This window comes from Atta cephalotes, assembly GCF_000143395.1.
Source record: "Atta cephalotes unplaced genomic scaffold scaffold00016, whole genome shotgun sequence".
Classification (NCBI taxonomy): Eukaryota; Metazoa; Arthropoda; class Insecta; order Hymenoptera; family Formicidae; genus Atta; species Atta cephalotes.
This window is the reverse complement of record NW_012130080.1, coordinates 4155124-4175796: the sequence shown is the minus strand read 5'-3', so window position 1 is coordinate 4175796 and position 20673 is coordinate 4155124. Positions and strand designations below refer to the sequence as shown.

Below are 20673 nucleotides of genomic sequence, written 5' to 3'. Positions count from 1 at the left end.
GGCTTTTATGTTATGTCCTGTGTCTTGAGAAGCACAAGAAGGCACATTATTGCAAGTACATGATATAATTAAAATAACGGGAGAAGGAGAGAAGAACTGACTGATGCGAAGCACTAAATTTAACAAAAAGGGGACGTTGAGAGAAAGAGTTAAAAAATTAAAAAAGAATTAAAAAATTATCCTCGAGACTTTATAATTCATCTGACTGTATCCGAGATTCTTTTTATTTCGTGATTCAAACTTTTGAAAATAATTTCAAAATAATTACTCACAAAAACCACCGAGACAACTTGGCAATTGCCGACGCACAGATAAACATTAATAATCATCCTGAATGTCAAATTTGAAGATTTGTAATAATACACTTATTAAAAAAAGAATCTAATAATAATTACCATTTTATTTAATTAATATTATATAAAAATAATTTTAATCATATATTCAAATAACATAAGGAAAAATAATTTTACTTTTCTAAATATTTAGTAATTATTACTAAATGGCTAGTTATATTTTATTGTTTGATAATACTTGAATATTTAGAGAAGTAAAATTATTTTTGATTATATTAACTGAAGATTTAATTAAAATTATTTCATTCAATATTTGATAGCTATTACTAGACTTTTTTCAGTATATATAAAGCACATCGGACGTAAAACATGCGTGATAAAATGAAAAATAATTTTACCATCACGAGTATTATATTTTTATGTAACGATTATCCTATATTTACCATGTTTTTATACATGATGTACTTGTTTCGCGCAAATTTTCACGAGAATGTGGCCGCGTCAACGCGTATGTATTAAATGAAAAAATAGCAAAACTCCAAATTAAATTGAAACAAACTGTACGAGTTGCGCGTATACTAATTATCCCCTCTATATCCTCCCTTTAATTAATTTCGCCTACGGGTATAACTTAAGATTGAATGAAAAACGGATAAATTCCGAATGAGCCGTTTCTTTAATTAAATAAACGTAAGGAAAGGAGAAACTTGGCAAAGGCGGAATTCAATCACATAAAAATTTTTAATTGAAAATTTAATTGCATCGAAAAAATTTATATCAGCATAATTATTAATACGCAAAATATATAACGAATGAGAGATTCCTGACTGACAAGCGAAAATACAATTGGGAAATCAGATTAATATGTTGGTCGAAGGAACGCATGTAATCGAATCAAATTGTATATATTTTCCAATTTTACACGCGAGATAAACGCGGGAATAATATTTTTAACACTTCGTACGTCGTTTCGCACGCTTATCAATTATTACGCGATAACTTCTCGTCCCGCGCCATTTTCAACGCAATTACCCGATAATGAGAATATCGGAGGGAAAGGAACTTTTATCACGTGTTATAGCGTGAAACTTCGTTATTGCGCATCTAGGCCACCTGGCCTTATCGAAATTATTTTTGATATCAACAACAGTGCTTTTATCGCGTTTGCCATCATAATTGTCGATTATATGTTATCACGTATCTATTCTATTTTGTGTCATCTTATATTAAAATTTGTAACATAAATTTTACTCTTTAATATGTAACTCTTTAATATGTAAAATGTGAGGATCCTATAAAATCCTATAGAATGCGAGTCAGCCCCGTCAAATTCTAGATAATATATCTACCTGCCTGGAATTCAGCGATTTCACGTATATTTACGCGTTATTTACGCGTGGAATTTTACACCAGTCTGACCTTATCGTTCGTATATACCAGAGGGAAAATCTCAATAAAGAGAAAACGTTATTTTTCGAGTTCACTGAATTGCATCAAAAAATTTGCTTTAAATGTTTCGCATTTGACCTCATTATCTGTAATCAATAATAATCTATCGTTCTATCAATAATATTTAAAGATGTCTCGCAAAAGCAGCGAGCTGTACACAAGTCGAATATTTAAACATTTAAAGAATAGTAAAATGTTTAAGATAGCTCAGTTTTTCCTATTTCTGTACCTACATTATTCGCGATAACATTGACCGTATATTATTTTCAGAATATAACGTTCTCGAATATAAGGAGTATTACGAATTGAATGTATCGTTCAAGATGGTGTTACGTATTATTGCATGGCGGTGAACGCGTTAGGAGAAAAACGATCCACGGAGATTCAGCGAGGGATCAACGAGCGCATTTACGTTGAGAGTTGTCGGCGGTGTTGTGAGTAATTAATATGATTGAATCCTGGGGAGAAGAGGGAGAGGGAGTGCAGCTCGTGCAGCTTTGAGGCTTTCGTTTCGCGGCCGGTGACGCGCACGCTGAGAGAGCAGGAGAGGGTGACTCGGAGCACGAGAGGGCGGCCGGAGGGTGCGGTGAGGGTTGCTAGCAGGGTTGCTACGAGCGATCAATAAATGCCGCTGCCAGCATCCACCCCTGGACCCACGTCTCTCCCACGTGTCGTCTCCCTCTCGCTCCCTTTCTATCTCCTTCTCTGTCCATCCTCTATCGCCCTCTTCCTTCTCGTCCTCCCTCTCTTGCGCACTTTTGCACGGCGCGCCTCGAAGCTCTTTCCATCGCTCGCGAGGTACAACTCGCTAGTCGATACAACGAGAGAAAAAGGGAGTACGAGTTTACCTATGTATTCCCGAGCGAAGCTGTACTCAATCGCCTCGCGAGAGAGCCACCGGCGATGGTGGCTTAGAAAGGACAGACACGACGGCCGAAAACGTTTACGCGCGTATTATCCGCATTTAGGAAAACGGTGTCACCGTGAGAAAGAGTCGCGCGATGCTCGATTGATTTTCTCGCTAAGAGACGGCGAGAGGAAGTCCATTTTTGCGCCGATACGTGAGAAATTGAAGGGTTTGCTGCGAGAACGAGGGACGAGCTCATTATTTGTAAGATCTACTCTTTAAAAACGCGGTTATATAAGACCTTACACTGAAAAAAAATTCTCTAAATCTAAAGTAATATTTTCTTGAATATTTTCTTTCAATACTATGTAAACATTTTTTTATTGCAAATAAATATTTACTAAACGTATATTATTTGTGATTCAGTAGTATAGTTAAGTATTATTTTCTTTTTTTAAATAAATATTTATTTATAGAAATGTTTACTTTATATTATTAAAAAAAATATTATTTAAATTAAAAAAATTGTTTTCACTGTACAAATTATGGGTCTATCACTTTCTTACATTAAATTTTATTCTAAATTTTAATGTACTTAAAAAAAAGAGAGAGGTGAAGAATAAAGAGCGAAATTTTGATCTCGTTAAGTTGAAACGACGTATAAATGCGAAGGAATGGACTACTGGATTTTATATAAAATTAAGCAGGGAACAGGTCGAGGATTCGGTGTTCGAAATTATTCGACGTCTCTGAAAGTGACAGGCTCACTAGCGTGTGAGGCGAGCAATTGAATCAACTCGCTCGCCTTTTCCACGTAGCGCGTTTGAGTCGTAAATCACGAGTACTTAAGATGTAATTAAGCTGCATTAACTTTACAAAGTGGGCGATGCGAGAATCAAGATCGAAGATCTTCTCTGTGCGCTCTAGATCGTTTCGCGAAGATTAAGATGTTTGAATTGTCTAAGTTGATGATTCGTTTTGCTCGTTTCATTCGAGAAATTACGAAGCTCCACTGTATCGAGTGCTTTTAAAATAATGCCTCGAAAAGAGTTTTCGTTCGTAAATAATACATTTATAAAAGAAGATATTACGTGATAAAATCAAATTAAAAGGAAAATAAATTCAATAATATGAATGTAGAAACAAATGTTAAAGTATTAATTTATGTCTCATATAAAAGTTTGCAATTTTTATAAAGTATTAATAACCAACAAAGTTTTAATAACCATAAAGAAATACATTCGCGTTAAATCATCGATTTTCAATACATTGTTACGTGCACGTAATACGATTGTTACAATACATGTAACAATTGTTTCGTGAATAATAAACATCGTTATTGAACCAAAGAAATATCGTCGACGTAATGATCTCTCTCGTGAAGTTTATTAAATTCGGGAAGAAGAATAGCGGCGGATATTAAAGCGTATGTCACGTTAAGCGTTTCACAAATAAATCTGCCAATAAGTTAACGAATTCTGAAAATGATCGGTCACGAAAGATGGTAGCAACCGAAAATGAAAACCGACTTTACGTAGAAATGTTAACGTCGAGGAAAGAGAACGGAAGAGATATAGGCATTGACGTATCCGGCGGAGGAAAAAAGAGGAAAAGGAGAGGTACGAAATGGACGAAGTGAATAATAGAACGTGAAAGAAACAGAAGTAAGAACATACACGGAAACAGGTGTGAATGCAGCCGTGGCAGGCTGAAAAGTCAGTCAAATGCACTAGAACCACAGTCGCATAACCCAACGAGTAAAGCAACAGTGATTAAGGTGTGGTGTTTACATAACGTACTTCTCTTGGTAAATTACTTGGAATTCAAATCAACGCTCACAGGACTAATGACGTTAGCAAACAAGACTACCGCGACCCGTTGAGAGCGCACGACAAACCTTTGGTGTGTCCGAGACACCCGTTACGTCCGGGATTCACCCCTTTCGTCCGGGACGTACTAGAACGTAGAGCATGATTCAACGAAACCAGCGTTTACTAAAGATTCTAAATCTAGGTTCCAAAACGAGATTCTACATCACGCGAAATAAAATTAGATACGCGAAATTAGAATTAACTTGCGGCGTTTAGTCTACAAAAGCCATGAAAATAAAGTTAAACTATGCTTTTATGATAAAATCAATAGCTGCATTCAGCAGAAAAAGAAGCAGCTTTACAATGGTTGTGACCTTTTTTTAGTATGATTGGTTTATACATTTAAATCCAATAAGAAACTAAGAGCAAAACCAATCATATTAAAGAATTTTACAACAGTACAAAGCTACTTTTTCTGCTAAATAAAGCTATTCTTGCATTATCCCGATATCTATCATAAAAAAGAAAAAAAAAGGTTAAAAGTTATACAATTGCCTCTACGTTATCACAATGAAGCTATCAATTATCCCGGTAAACAAGGAATCGAGAATCCCGATCGGCAATTCGATGTTCGAAATGAAGAAAAAGTTCGTTCTAATTCCACGAGTTTTACAATTCCGATAGCTTAAAATCTTCCGCGTTTTGCTTTCTCTCTCGCGCGTTATCGATCCGAACTCGCATACAGGCGAAGGGTCTCTTTCTCTCTCTCTTCTGAGGGTCAAAAAGTTCCTTCGCCATATCCCAAGGCTTGCAATGAAAATCGTTGTCTCCGCGACAGAGGCAACCAAAGTTCCTGAAGCGGTGGATGAAGGCGCATTCTCGCATCGAGGTATGCAGGTACAATATACGTGTTTCTTGCTACACAGATAGACTCGATCGCAAGGCTTCAATCGGCCTCGACTCGTGTGCCGATCTCGCTTGAAATATATGATTCCATGCACTAAGAGATATTATTCGTTCCAGAAGTATAACAATAACGATTACGGTCTCCGAACGAAAGCCATTCAAAGATACTTCCGAGCAAATGGTGTGAGTGAGTAATATACGCCAAAAAAGGAGATGCAGAGATTAGTATATATATGTATATATATGTATATATATATATATATATATATATATATATATATATGTATGTATAAACGTGAGCTCTTCTACTGTCACATCTCGCAAAGAAATCGCTATCTACGGGACACGATCATAATTCAACACTGTTTCCCAATGCCGATATGGAATGGATGCGTTTTCGATGTGTTTTCGTGACTTCGATAACGACTCCACGCGACGTAATATGTTTTCTTTCTATCGAATCACTCCGTAGTGACTGACCAAACTAATCCGGCTATTTAAAATCACCGTGCCCGAGAGTTTTTCTTCGAAAGTTTTTGCGAACAATTACCATCGAAAGATTTAAGTTGCGACGATAATTCTCGAAGAATAAACCGACGGTTTTTCTTTAATAATTGCACACGTTCGTGGTTCTCAAACTGCGCTTATTTCACTGAATTAATGACACGAAAAATGAAATTTATTAATTTTGCAAAACTCTCAGTATTGAAATCTGCTTGATAAAAAGATATTTTAAACACATCAACATATTAAAGCAATATTATATTAACATTATATATCTATGTATTAAATATTAATTATATAAAATACATAATTATAAAATATCTAATTATAAAGTATTAGAATTACAGAACAAAATTATGGAAGTATTTACTATAAAATATTCTCATTAAATGAGAGAGAAATTCAATTATTAATAATATTAATTTATTCCGCGACATAATTTATATAATTTCTTAGTGATGAGCATAAATGCAAAATGAGATTTTCTATCCAAATCATTTTATTCCATTAAGCTATTTTATTATTCCTAACATTGTGATCGTAATGCAATGCTATTATTCCGCACTATCAGAGACAGCCATGGGGAACGTTAAGCTCCAACGATTCGTCGATGATTGTCGAAGGTAAGGATTGGCGACGATTCAATAAAATTTAACTGCGCGAGAGATGGTATTTTTCGTCATGTATATTTTCCGCATCGAGCAATAGCGATAAAAGCTCAAAGTATGAGAACCACTGGATCCACTCACGTGAAAAAATGCGTACGTTATTACGAGAAAACAACAGAAACGTCTCAGTATTGATCGACATCCGCGAGAGCCTGAGAAAACTAACTGTAGTGGTTATTTACGTGTAACTACAGTGGCTTAATAATAATTTAGTTAGTCGATAAAAGAGCCCTTTTCACCCCCATCCCTGACCACGTGGGGCATTTTACGGCCACGAGTATCGAGAACACGAGATTGACTGAATCGGATCTTCTCTATTTTTCTCGAGAACGACGACGGAGTCGTTCAACTCTTCTTGCCGAGCTTTCTTTTTCCAAAAAACAAAGCGCACTCCCGCTTGCGGCCCACTACTAAAACTGCTGGCGGTGCTTGCACGCTCAGAGGTAACTAATTAAGGCTACGCACTGACGACTAATTAGTGGATGCCAGGCTAAACAATCAGTAAGAAAGGTGAACATTGTGTATACGATAGAGCTGTTTCTGAACAATGCTATCTCCCTTTTTGGCAAACAGGACGTGATTAAAAAGAATTGTAATAGAGATAATAATTTTCAATGGACAAGAATCGAAAGATTAGGATTAAAAATACAAACTTCAATTTTAATCCTTCCTATATAATTTAGAAGTTTAATTTGGAAAATAAATGGATTTGTTTATACACACCTTAAAAAAATATGAAATTATTTAAAAATTTTTTTGTCAACATGACTTTTTGTACTAATAAAAGAATGATTTGAAACATGATTTTTATAATTAACTTTTAAATTTTTATTTGAAAAATATCAATCACATTAAAATTGTGTAACATAAAATTGTGAAGAAATACGATTGTTCAGAAACGTCCAGCATATTATATACTTATGTGCCTGCTGAAATAATGTCGACGACAACGACACTCGCACGATTCTTTCGTATGGTGTGCGATTATACTCTTTAACGAGACGTTGTCTGCCGAAAATTTCGCGGTATCGATGTACACGATTATCGGATTCACTCGCGAAAGAAAGAAATGGCGAGCGACGTGGCCGACACGATCGGCGATTAATTAAACGAAGGACGGTATACCAGAATTAATTAGTTACCACTAAGTCAAAGGCGGCATTTGTTCGAGCATGCAGCAACCTTCGCCCGTTCAAAAAATTATTTGTCATGTCTCTCGCCAACTAACACACCGTGCCACGATCCATTAACATTAATCAATGACAATTAATAAACAGTTCCAAAAAAAATAATAATAATCATAGTAAGAAGAGTAATAAAAGTATTACAGACTGTGCCGCCATGGCAGCCCGTACGTGAAGTAGTGACAGAGACTAACAAAAAAAAAGGGGAAAAGAAAAAATATCGAAAAGAAATTGCATCGAAAGAGAAAAAGAAAACGAAACAAGTGAGATGAACATGCTTTCTCGTGTCTGTTGCGTTTGTTCTTGCTCATTATTTTTGTCATCCTCGCGAAGATTCTCGTTAGCTTGTGCAATATGCATCCTGATTTAAACAATATGTGAAAAAAGAGACAAAAGAACGCACGAGAAAGACAAAGAAAGAAAGAAAGAAGAAAGAGAAGAGACGGAGACAAAGTGAAAGGAAAAAAAGTAAAAAAACACGATACTGAAAGTCGCTTTCACAAACTACTTCGCAGCTTTGTAATGTATACGTTATGAGTGCACATATGTTGTTAATCGTACGATACTGCCAGGACGGATTATCATACGTGTGAAATTACAATATAATAAATATGTGTCCGCGTGCATATAGCGCTAACGTTTCTGTAAAAAACGTATATACACGCAGATACATATCGCATATCGGTATAGATATATATATCAATATATATATGTAATGTATATATATATATATATTCACAGGTGAATCTCATATGAAGGCAAGCCAAGGCCACGACATGAGACGTGCAAATTAAAAAAGGTAATAATATTAAAAAAGAAGCAAGTAAAAAATTCTCTCCCAAAACCGCTCCAACCACAACCAAGCACAACCACAGGCAAGATACGGGCCTTTATGTCAACGAGACAGTCATCAACCAGTGAATGTGGCGCATTACCGTGATTATTATATGTAATAGTAACAATTTAAAAAAAATATCTATATATATAATGTATGTATATATATACGTATGAGGTATACGAAAGGCGGGTTAAATCGACGATGGGGAGGAATATGTAAAAGGGAAAACTGGGAGGGACATGTAGAGCTGGGTTGCAGCGGACTCGATCGGATAATTCGATTAACTGATCCTCGTTAGTGATTCCTCCCATCTTCCGTTCGCGCTATGGGTCATAGTCGTGAACGTGAAGGGGAGTCGTCTCGCAGTTAACCGAGGTTAACGTTAATCGACGTCGAGTGCGTTTGGTGTTCGTGGAATTAGGGTTCGAGGAGGACTCGCAGGGACTTGATGAGGGAGGAATGAGGGAGGGAAACTATATTAAGTGGAGGGAGAGACGAGTCGACGATGTGTCCCGATTAATCGAACTGGCGGTGTGAGTGAATCAGTATAAATACGTATATAGAGAGAACATACACGCAAAACAAAGCGCGGCGACGACGCCGGGGACCGGGGATGGATTAATCGATTAATTTGCATTTCGGAGACACGATTTTTTTTTTTTTTTTTTTTTTTTAAGGCGGTCTGGCGATACGAGACTGTGAAGCGATCAAAAAAGTGTGTGCCAAAAAAGGATGGTTAATGATCATTATATACGACATACTCTCGCAAGTCAATCATACGGAATTATTATGTACGTAACGTAAATACCTCATGCTTTTACCACTGGACAGATAGAGCCCTAAAGATTAAAAGCTACCAGGCGAGACGTTTCATTTCTCGGAGACACTCGGGGGATTTATGGGGTGTCTCTCCGAGGTTACACGACGCGCCTCTTTTCCTCCGACACCTAGCGTTTGCGTTCAAGATTTGACAGAGATTAATTTCGAATATTGCATTATGTAATGCAAACATCTTTTCTTCCTCTTCCCAGATAATTCTAATAATACATATTATTTCTATCTCTTCCTTTTCTAAGAATTCAGTCTATATTTCTTAGTGTACGTTTTTACGTAACACAGAAAGATTCGCTAATACGTCAATTTGATATAATCAAGACAGACTTTTCCTTCTTCTTTCTCGTAAAGAACGAAGATGGAACGGAGTCGCAGGGAGAAAAGAAGCGCGTCCAAGCGGATAATTCTCCGGATGCGTCGCAGACTCTATGCATTTTGCAATCCTTGCACATTCCGTGCCTACATCTCATCGTTGTTACTTGCTACTTGCTCCTGCTTTTTAAAATTTTTTTGTTCATTTTTTTTTTGCTTTTTTGTAGAAAAGGAGCCGTACCTTTCGGAAACCATCGCATTCTTGGGCTTCTCATTCGATTATCGCTCGTATCTTCAGTCTATCTCCGGCAGTCCTTTTCTTGTGATAGCATCGTTCTTCCGTAAAAGTCCTCTTTGGCCTTTCGTATTGCGACACAACAGCTGTTCGGTTGCTTTCTTCCTGATGTCCTGCCATCCTGGTTTTTTTGTACGTTGAAGTGTCACAGGACATTTCAGTCGCAAAAATACTCGCGATAATGTTTTATATGTCTTTCACGTTTCCGTGAAAGATGGATATCCATAAAAGTCGAGGCGTACACATATATATTTTCTAGACTATTTAACTTATTTTTATTAAAATAATTGCATTTTGGACATTCCGAAAATCTTGGTAAAATTTTTAGCTGGAGTCTATTTTCTACTTTTTACGAGCGAAAAGTCCTGCATGACTTACGTTTTTTTGTAACGCTCCGTGAATCATTATCGTGTATTCAAATAACGTAAGCATAATCTCAAAATAAAAAGCCTACAGCATGCATCATCCAAATCGTCGTCGGCATACAATAAATTTTCGAAAATCAATAACATTTACGCGCAATTTCAAGCTGTCTTTGTCGAGCCAGAAACAAACTTTGAATTAAGCGATTTGTCTTCAAGTTCACGCATAATGAACATCAGACGTCGCGTCGTGAAGGCAATAAAATCTTGCACGTCGAGAGAGGCAAATCTTTTTCTCTCCCGACAGTAATATCAATTTCCCCTCCGCGTCTCTGACGCGACCGCGATAGCGCGACCTGAAGTGAAAGAATTCTGACACGAAAGAAAATTGGAAGAAGGAATGAACCAGGGCAACAGGAAGGAAGGAGATAGAAGTAAAGGGAAAAAAAACCTAGGGAAGCGATATGAAATGGAATGAAAATTGTTAGGAGACGCGGAATGTGCTTCGAGAACTACGAAGCAGAGTAGTAATATCGCCGCTAGAAGTGCGAGGTTGGAATAGATGAAAAGACAGAGAGGTGAACAGTCCAAGAAGAGAGGAAGGACCTCGACTTCCGGATCTTTTCTCAGACGGTGAGAACTCTTTCTCTTCTGCGTTTCTTTTTCGTTATCCCATCACTAAACTGTCGGCTTGAGATTGTACGCTTGAACGTCACTCGTGAGAGAATTTCGAGGTAAAAGAGAAAAGAGAATCTTTTTCTTAATACGGCTAACGCGTGGATTGCTCTCAAAGTAAAAGGATAAGGAAAGCATGCGACTAAAATATTTTCGCGAGTATGACTTTGAAATCAGATTCGCAGAAAGTACCGAACGACGACGATTCGATGAATAGACGGAGAATAGAGCGCGTCGACGAAAATATCTCGACTACTTATAGCGGAAACTTCAGCGATGGAACATTTCCATAAGATGACCGAAAAGTATGCGAAATGAACGGAGCGATCGCATAATTAATAGAAAGAGAGAATTAGAGAAGAGGCAAATATAATCATAATGACAAAATCACGCTTGTTTTGCCTGCCATTCTTTCATTTCTTCCCAAACTATTTCTTAAAAATCCATTAATTTTGCTAATTAATTTTGTGATAATTAAATGAGATTATTTGATAATTTCAAGTTAATTATTTTTATATGAAATTACCAGCTTATATAATTTTTAATATAAAAAATTCATGTCATTTTACATAATCTTTTAAAAGTTTTAAATGATTCTCGTATCTGCCCCAATTCTCTGTTTTTCTCCGATAAATAATAGATACATGCATGAGTGTGCAATCGTGAGAATCGGTTTTCGATTGACTCGTCGATATATGGAAAGTAAAAATTCTTCTTTATTGGCTGAGATGTGACAAATCGGTCCGCTTGTGTGTGCCGCATAGATTTGTTTCGATGATCAGCGAAGAACACGTTATCCTTGTATCGATTAACGATTTGCTTTGTTAATGCTTGTTTTGCTCCAAGCCTCGATACAGTTTGTCATCTCGTGACATTAATAAATTATATTTTATATAATTAAATTCATTTTTACTACATAAAAGCAAAAATAATTTTTTTAAAAAAGCGCTACAATTAATTATGTAAAAGAAAAATGCGAGCGTACACATATATACACATCATATTTTATTTACATGCGCGTGTTAAAAATTTTCAAAAATTAATATTCTTCAAACGAATTTTCAATTTTTCCACAAAAACAAACTTCCATCGAACTTTGGTGCAAAACTGAAATATTGTTAATATTCAATGAGAAATATTAATGTCTGTATAAAATTTATAAATGCTGGTCTTATAGAAAATAACTATTTTCTCTTTGTCACGTTTTTTATATGTTCTCGCTTAATTTATCCATCTATTTTCATTTCATCATTTTCCTCGTCCGACTTCTGAATTCTAATATTCTGTTATATTCTATAAATACTTTCATGCCCATTTTTCGTAGAACACTTAATCGTCCACACACAAACACTTACTTGACGATCAACTATGTCTAATCGCTACGCAACTAATGTCGTGTCTTAATCTATAAAAAATTGTCTGAGTAAGCCTACTTTCTACGTTTGTAAAATGGAGTATTTATGGCACACGATTGATCAATGGATCGATAAAGGCGGAATAAATCACGAACACATCATTTATATATGGTTATTTTATAGCGAATTACCCCAGTTTACTCGCTTGGCGAGTAATCGATGTCACGCTCTTTGGAATGTCATTTTAACCCTGTAATAGAGTACAGTCATGCGGTTGCGTAATACTGTTCTACGTTCTCGTGGATTCTGCAAGTGCGTTTTAACATTAAGCTCGACTACGAGCGATTACTCGTCAAGTATAAAAATTACATTGTATAAAAATAGACTGCGGAACAAACGCGACTGGTGTGGGTGAGTTAGAACCACTTGCAGAACCACGTGAGCTTGATGCTACATTTCGTCTAATCGGCATTTAAAAACGCAGCTATATCTCTTCTGTCCTATGTAAAAATGTATATGTCATCTACTAATTAATTACACGAAATATCTAAAACGATTACTTAATCACCACAATTAATACCCTGTGTTTTTTGGCACGGTAACTACCTACTTACGTTCTAAAAATATATTTGTTATTTTGACAATTGACGACAAAATCATTAAATTTCGCGAAGATATATAAGCGAATTAAATATATAAAAAATCGGAATTTTCTTTTCCAATCTCGATTAAAAATTTGTAAATAAAAAAAGCTTATTTATTCTTAATAATCTATTACCCTGTACTCGTTTCGTTAAGTCTAAATATATATAAGTTAGTTTAAATTATCGCGTAATTTACCTGCCATTTGACTTTACGAAACATTTCTACATACATTTGTACCAAAGTATGAGCAAAATATAGCAAATCAATATATTCCATTAAAAAAAAAGCAGAAAAAATTTTTGCGATATGTTATATTCTGCCATTTTGACTGAAACAGTTGTATATTTAGATAATGGAACTACCATTCGGAACGGTAAATATATAATCAAAGGCAGAAATACCTTGATGTTAAATTCTGATTTTACAAAAATGATATTTTCCCTGTATAAATTTTTTTTTCGCTTGCAAAATAACGTAAAATAGAAATATTTTAAATAAATAAAGTTCTATCTTTAATTTCCATCCTTTGTAAAAGTGGCATCGAAATTTAGCGCGATGGTAAAAGCATCAGAAGTTTGTTAATTCACGACGATGTCTCGCTGCGAGAAGTTTAAAATTATGATCGCCGAAACAACGCGATGCTTGCATTTTTGCTCGAAATTATGTCGATTCTTAAATCGATCGCCTCGCTAATCTGAAGTTCATGCTTTTCATTGCATACTACAAAAGATCATAAATTGCAGCTCGCGCGATCGATTTCATAACGATTAATTGCTTCTGCTCTGAACTCGCCGTTTTACATAAAGGATTTACAAATGCGCATTACAAAACAGTGCTGAAGAAAATGCGATTCGATAGGAATTATTAATAACATAATGCTTTCCAATATCTGCAATATCACAATAAATAATCATATAAAAAGTATTACATGATGGTATTTCCGTTTAACATTTTTTAATCATAATTTTTCTTACGTGACATTTTACTGCAAGTTACTTTTATGTCGATTCTCTCTCTTTCTGTTCTCTTTTCTGCTTTACACAACGCATTTTCCTCCGCACGAGAGTAAAAGCTGTTATTACTTTTTGTAGCTTTCTCACCGCGAAGTAGAGACGGATGATAAGATAGGAGGACTTCGTTTCGGCTCGAGGGAAACAACAAAAGAAAAATTGGTTGTGTAAGAGAAACTTAGGAATGGCTGAGCATGGTTGTATCTCTCCTGCTGGACAATAGAGAAAAGGCAAGTACAATAAACAAAAATATATACGTATATAAAACAGGAGAGAGTCTTTAATCCCGAGCTGACTGAACGACGAGCAATTAGTTGTAGGTAAATAAATATTCTGGACCACCCACCTTGCTTCTGCTGGGATCATCGAGAACCCTATAAAGAAAGAGACGCGAGAGATCCCGTTTCGCGCGCTCAGCGAGAATTCTGCCAAGCACCCATTTAAGGCCAACGTTAGACCTGTGTCACAAAGATCCATCACGATCCATCACCGGAAACGATACACACGAGAACACCAGGCATTGTTGCGTGTCGCTCTCGAAGGGAGACGCGGCTCGAATGAACGGAGACGACGGGAAATTGAATTAGATTTTCGGAGCCCGTCATTTTTTAGAAACTATCGCCACACAAAAGCCTCTTTGCAAAATATAATTAATTATCAATAATTAATTAATATTGTTTATAATATTTATTATTTTTTATCTAAGAGGCTTAACTAAATTCAAATTTATTGAAAGACTAATTAATGTATTGTTCAATAAAAAAAAAATATCATTTAATAATCTGCAAGTTAAGTTGATTAATTTTGCACAAGGATTACATTCACAGATCCGATTATTAAAAGATCGGTATCCTCACACGAAGAATCATTCCGTCGACTCTATCCATTCGACGGCGCGTCTCTACTAAAATCGCGAGAATAGGAACTGTTCCTCCGGACGGAATGTATCGACGTGAACGAAAAAAAAGAAAGAAAAAAACCAAGGACTTTCATCCTTTCTCTATGTGGCTATACGTGGCTATTCGTTTTTGGCTTGGTCGTGGTGTGTGGCGGCTGTTGGAAAGACTTTTAAATAAATACGTTATCTCGAGAATGTTTCTCTCGCGCGATACTGAAGTGATAATGATGATCCGCGCGCTCGCAACAAGACGAGGAGCGCGGAAGCCCGTCATTGTCATCATTGTCGTAGCCTGATTGATCGTTGCCTTCAGGAGAAGCCGTGACAGTTCTCACGGATCTCGAAGTAGAGATTCAGCAGTGCCGGCTCCGGCACGTCATGGAAGCACCTACCCTCGGGCCACTGTACGCACACTGCAACAGACAAAAAAAACAGACGCTTTACATCTCCTGTTTCTCTAAAAAAACTAAAAAAAAAAAGAGCAATCATGCGAAGAATTTTATCTCACGGTTAAAACAGTTTGAAATTCAATTCATATACACGAGAACTTTTATTAATAAATCCGCCGCATTTGTCGCACGATTGGCAAAAATAATTAATAGAGTATTTAACGATGTTCGCAATTACTTAACGTAATCAGTACCGGAACGTATATATAGGGCAGGGTTATTTGAATTAAGCCGAAAATACCCTGTCATCGTTAATTGTTTGCTATGTTAAGAACCGTAGTTATATATCGATGCGCAATTTCGTGAAGAAAAATAGTGCGATCAATATGTAATGTGGTTTTTTTTTGTTGCGCGCAATATTGTCAAACTCTAAATTATTATGTCGCGTTATCTAATTTATTTTAACAAAATACGCTTCATAGTTACGCTCCAAAAAATTATTTGACTATCTCAAGTACTTCGAAAACAGAATTGTATAAACTTGATGATACAGCGGGCAAAGTTTGTAAAAGGAGGATTTATTCGATTAATATCAATTAGAATTAACATCAAATTACATAAGGTAATTTGATATACAGCTATCCTGTAGCTGTGATTAAAACGCTCGTTCTTATTCCTCACAAAGTTGCACTAATAATCGCTGGGCGTGGTTGATTGATTGCCACGAAGTTTTTAGGGTTCGAAGGCTTTGCGCCACAAGCTTATTCTTCCCACAAGCGTAAATTCCTCGTGAAATTCCTTTTCTGGAGAGAAGATTTCTCCGTAGTAAATTACCCGTATGTTAAAATGAGAAAAAAAGCGATACTTAAACGTTAATGTTCGTTGCAAAAAAAAAAAGGGATGGAAGGAGGAGTTTACAATTCTGAGACAGCAAAATTGATCGATCTTAAAAATCTGCTGTTTCATTAATAATATTAATAATAAATTAATAAATATTTCATTACGTTAATAATTGTATTTGAACACCTATTCATGGAAACAGCATATCTTATTTTATTTTGTGAAATATTAAGTTAGACAATAAATCATAAATTTATTGCTGTGCGTTACAATATATTTAAAATCAAATCTTTATGAAGAATACATACGAATGGAAAATGAATTTTATATCCTTCAGAAGGACAGTCTGCAATCTTTCTTTCTTTTTCTTTATGTAATTGGCCGCGGGAATTATGTACAAGAAGATTGACTCTATCGAGAATCGCAAAATATCGAAGGCGCACTCCTGCATCTTATAAAACCCGAGATTGCAATTTTCTTTCTAGAGACCCGAGCGCGCACGCTTCGATTTTGTTCCCGTCTAAGAGATGAATAAGACGGGACGAGCGAAGTTTGATGCCGAGCGCGTGATTTATGGGGCATCTTTTTCCGAAATTATGCGCATAAAGATGCTTTAAAATCAAATCAGTTTTTACGAACTCAGAAAAATATGCGCCTGCACGAATCGCAAAATTTCTACTTTCATAATAATGTCGATTGATGAGAGGCGAGATCACGTGAGAATTTAGCCGAGTTTTACCGGCGTTCACTTGCGCTCTACAAGCATCAATTATAAAGCTCTTTGAGTGAAATCCATTTGCAATTAATTGGTAACTTAATGCTTTCGTACATTAATTGCGAAGCGGGTCGGTACTATCAATATCTCAGTACGCGGTATATCAAAAGAATCGACAATTATTCGTTACTATCTCAATAAACAAATAAAATAATGTATTTCTGATTAATATAGAGCATGCTAAGTGCGAGAGCTATTTAAATAAAAAAATGTAATGTATTGATAATTTTCTGCTTCCCTAATTTTTATCCTATATCCTAAAAAAAATGTTATTAAAAATGAATGTACCGATAGATTCTGCACTGAAGAAAATTAAATAATCTTAATACATACATATCTCTTTAAGTAATACTAAATAAATATTTATTTAAAACTATTCAAACAAATATTTATTAAAATTTAGTATTTTTTCAGTCTAATCGTATTAACCGAAATTCTAGTCAAGATAACTAAATGTTCAATCATGATGACTGAAATTTTGATTGATATATCAGATTCTACTGATTCGTTCATTTTCAACCAAACATCTTTCTCTCGGTATATAAGTACTCAGGATGCTGCATTCCGCGATCGGTCCAGCGGCGTTGCAACAACGCATTAATGATCCATTGGGCGTAATGGGTCGCGATTTCACATACATTCAGCGTCCATGGCTCTGATGGACGCAAATATAACGGCGGGATTGATCGTGCGATTGCGTGTCATGCGGCTGTATCTCTCGTAAAGCAGTAATGAAACGGAAGGTAGCGAATTACTCGCCCTTCGCCCTTGCTCCTCTCACCTCCGGCTACCGATTACCAACAGGGTGGGTCAGCTGGTATCGTGTCGGGGATGACCCGGGATGTCGGATGCGGTTACTCGATTGTCCCAGCGCGAGCATGCATTTCTCGCATCGAATTTAACCCCGATTTTTGTCAGGTACGAAGCACGCACCGATATAATGATAAAAGTGGGAACGAGCAATTGGTAGACCTCTGCGATAACGACTCGCCTTCGAAGAGATAACAGGCACGTAAAACACTTGATTGCAGAACGCTGCGTGCCTAAAATCGTGGAATCTAAAAATTCACGTAAATTTCATTCGAATTTTGATTGAATTTTACTTTATAAAATAAAAGCCATTTTGCGCAATGATAAATCTGTAATATGTTTCACGTGGGCGTTTAGATTATAATCGTAGATAGATTATAATCTAAACGCCCGTGGTAAATGCAAATCTTGCATTTTTATGTTTAATTAAAAACGCTATTTTAATTTAAAATTTTGCAAAATATTTTCTATTTGATATAAAAATCTAGTTTGTATTACGCTCTTTGAAATAAAAGTTTGTTTAATCAGAATGAAAAATTTTAACATCTAAACTAGATTTTAGTTTACACCAACATGCATTACATTTGGAAAATTTGTTTTCTCTATTCTCGATTTCTTTGTTTATAAGAATAAATTTCTGACTCGACGAGAAATTAATTGAAATTTAAATGCAAAGTTTCTGCGAAAATATTGTTGCGCAAACACTATAATATATCCTAATCAAATGGGAAAAAAAATATCTAAGATAAAACGAGATTTTTTAAAATTCAAACGTGTATTCTACCGTATTATTTTGCTGCCGGAAATTGTTTCTTCTTTGGTTTCACAAATGAATGATGCGGCACAGTTCATTATTGTAGATCACACGTACGTGAGAAAATAGAGAGAAGATAAGTTTAATAAAAACGGAAATGTAGCACGAGAGATAAAAGTTAAAAATAGAGATAAATATATATGAAATATCTTTTGCATAATAATTTTAATGTTGTAACTTTATCGAAGTCCTATATAAATTTTTTTAGGCTGTGTTTCGATATACTACTAGTATTGAAACGTTACGTATACTATGAAAAAAACGATTTTACTAAAGTATCCAAAAATTTAACTTGAATACAGATCTAAAAATAATGCAGTTGAACCATCAAAATAATTAAAAATCTCAAACATGATAATCCAAAAAGTTTTGATATTCCATCAATTCAAAATTTCTACATAAATATTTTGTTTGTGTTGATGATCCAACAAAATTATTTTTAGATCTATATCTAAAAGTTAATTTTTTAGATATTTCAGCAAAATCAAATTCTTTAGTGATTAAACTTTCAGTGCTAGCAATGTATATCGGAATACGACCTGAATTGCAAATGGTAGAATAATAAAAAAAGAATGAATTATATTAAATGGTATTAAAACAATAAAAAAAGATTCTTTCTCTCGGTTACACTAATAATTGCTCCGTGCATATATTTAGACAGTATTTACGCAAGAAATTCAACAATGTAGAAAATAGGTAGCTTCGTCTTGTAGCAACCACGTCCGTTTACTCACGCTCGTATGCTTACCGCACCGTCGGATGCTTGCTCATTTGCGTATACATAGCTACTTGGGACAAAGGTGTAATTGAGTTTTGCGGAATAGTTGTTACGAAGAAATCCACAATTTCACCCTATTTTCACACGGTTTTCGGCGAACTCACGAGCGCATATAATATGATTTTCCTCGATATTTCGGTATATCAGGTCAGCACATCTTTAGACATGACGCGAGATACGTGAAAATAGACGTTCTTCCATCGTATCTCTACAAGACCCGATTTCTTCGTAGAAGCCCGCCGGTTTATTTATCGAGCACGGTGGACAATAGTGGTCCGCTTTGCATAAAACTTATAGGATCTTGCGACGAGCCGGCGTATCGAAAATATATCATGCAAATATTACGCAAACACGTTACGCGGTGGCGTGTGAAATTCCACCCCCAACCGTCCGGCTCTCCCTTTTGTGCGCTTTTCGTCCGTTCTGCGAATTTCTCGTGCGAAAATGCTGGCGCGCATATAAAACACGTTGTAATTCCATTAAACCTCGCTTCCGGTATTAACCGCCGGTATAGCCATGGATGGCCTAGCACCGCGACGGGAATAAAAATAAAATTTTTTAATAAAATGAAGCTTCTCCCGCATCGTCATCGAACTTTTTCGTTCTCGCGCTTATTTTGTACCGATGAATCGACGAACTGTGCCGTTCCACAAAAACGAGAACGCGAAGAAGAATGGAAAAGTTTTGGAAAAGTGTGCGACCCAGTCGCGAAATAAATGTCTTTACGACAGAAATGTTCCTCGTTTCAACAGCACCGCCGCTTTGTAGGTACCATCACAGTTGTAAATCGGATTGTAAGAAGAGTGCGGCGTTAGCCAGAATAATAATCCCATTATTAAACGAAATAGAAAAAGAAGAAAGGACGAGGATCTCCAATTTTAATCTCTCAATATAAAAATTTCTTCAATATAGTAAATATTATACATTTCTTATTAAAAGAAAAATAAAGAAGAAAAGAATATTAACAAAATTATAAATGCTGAGCGATCGGCAATAATAGTAGAAACATTGCATGAGAGAAAATAAAAGGAGAAAGACACGCAATTTCGAGGAAGACGATTTTAGATCGACAAAAGTTTGCGGCGCAGCAGATTAAAGCTAACCGAAGGTAGAGTTTCTTTCCACGAAAGTAAGATATTACGTGCGATATCTCGATGCGTTGCACATTTGTTGCGGTCGCGCTTTTTCTCGCGCAAGAAGGGAATAAGTGAAGGCGAAAGAAGTGTGATTCGCTTGGAAAAAAGAAAAGCGTGTAACACGATTTGAGGGAAGAGAGAGAGAGAGAGAGAGAGAGAGAGAGAGAGAGAGAGAGAGAGAGAGAGGCGCGCCGACGACGACGCGAGACAATGTATGCAGTCGCGTCGGCGGGTCGGGGTCGTTA

At 36.0% G+C, this 20673-nt stretch overlaps 1 protein-coding gene across 1 annotated transcript in view; it reads right to left on the bottom strand.

The window, feature by feature from the left end:
- The window catches only part of LOC105618435 (RNA binding protein fox-1 homolog 2), a 102450-nt gene that overhangs the window by 28410 nt on the left and 53367 nt on the right, over positions 1-20673 (bottom strand). Inside the window, exon 6 of the mRNA XM_012199975.1 lies at positions 15279-15299. Coding sequence (XP_012055365.1) covers positions 15279-15299 — 21 coding nt within the window. The remainder of the gene's footprint in view (positions 1-15278; positions 15300-20673) is intronic.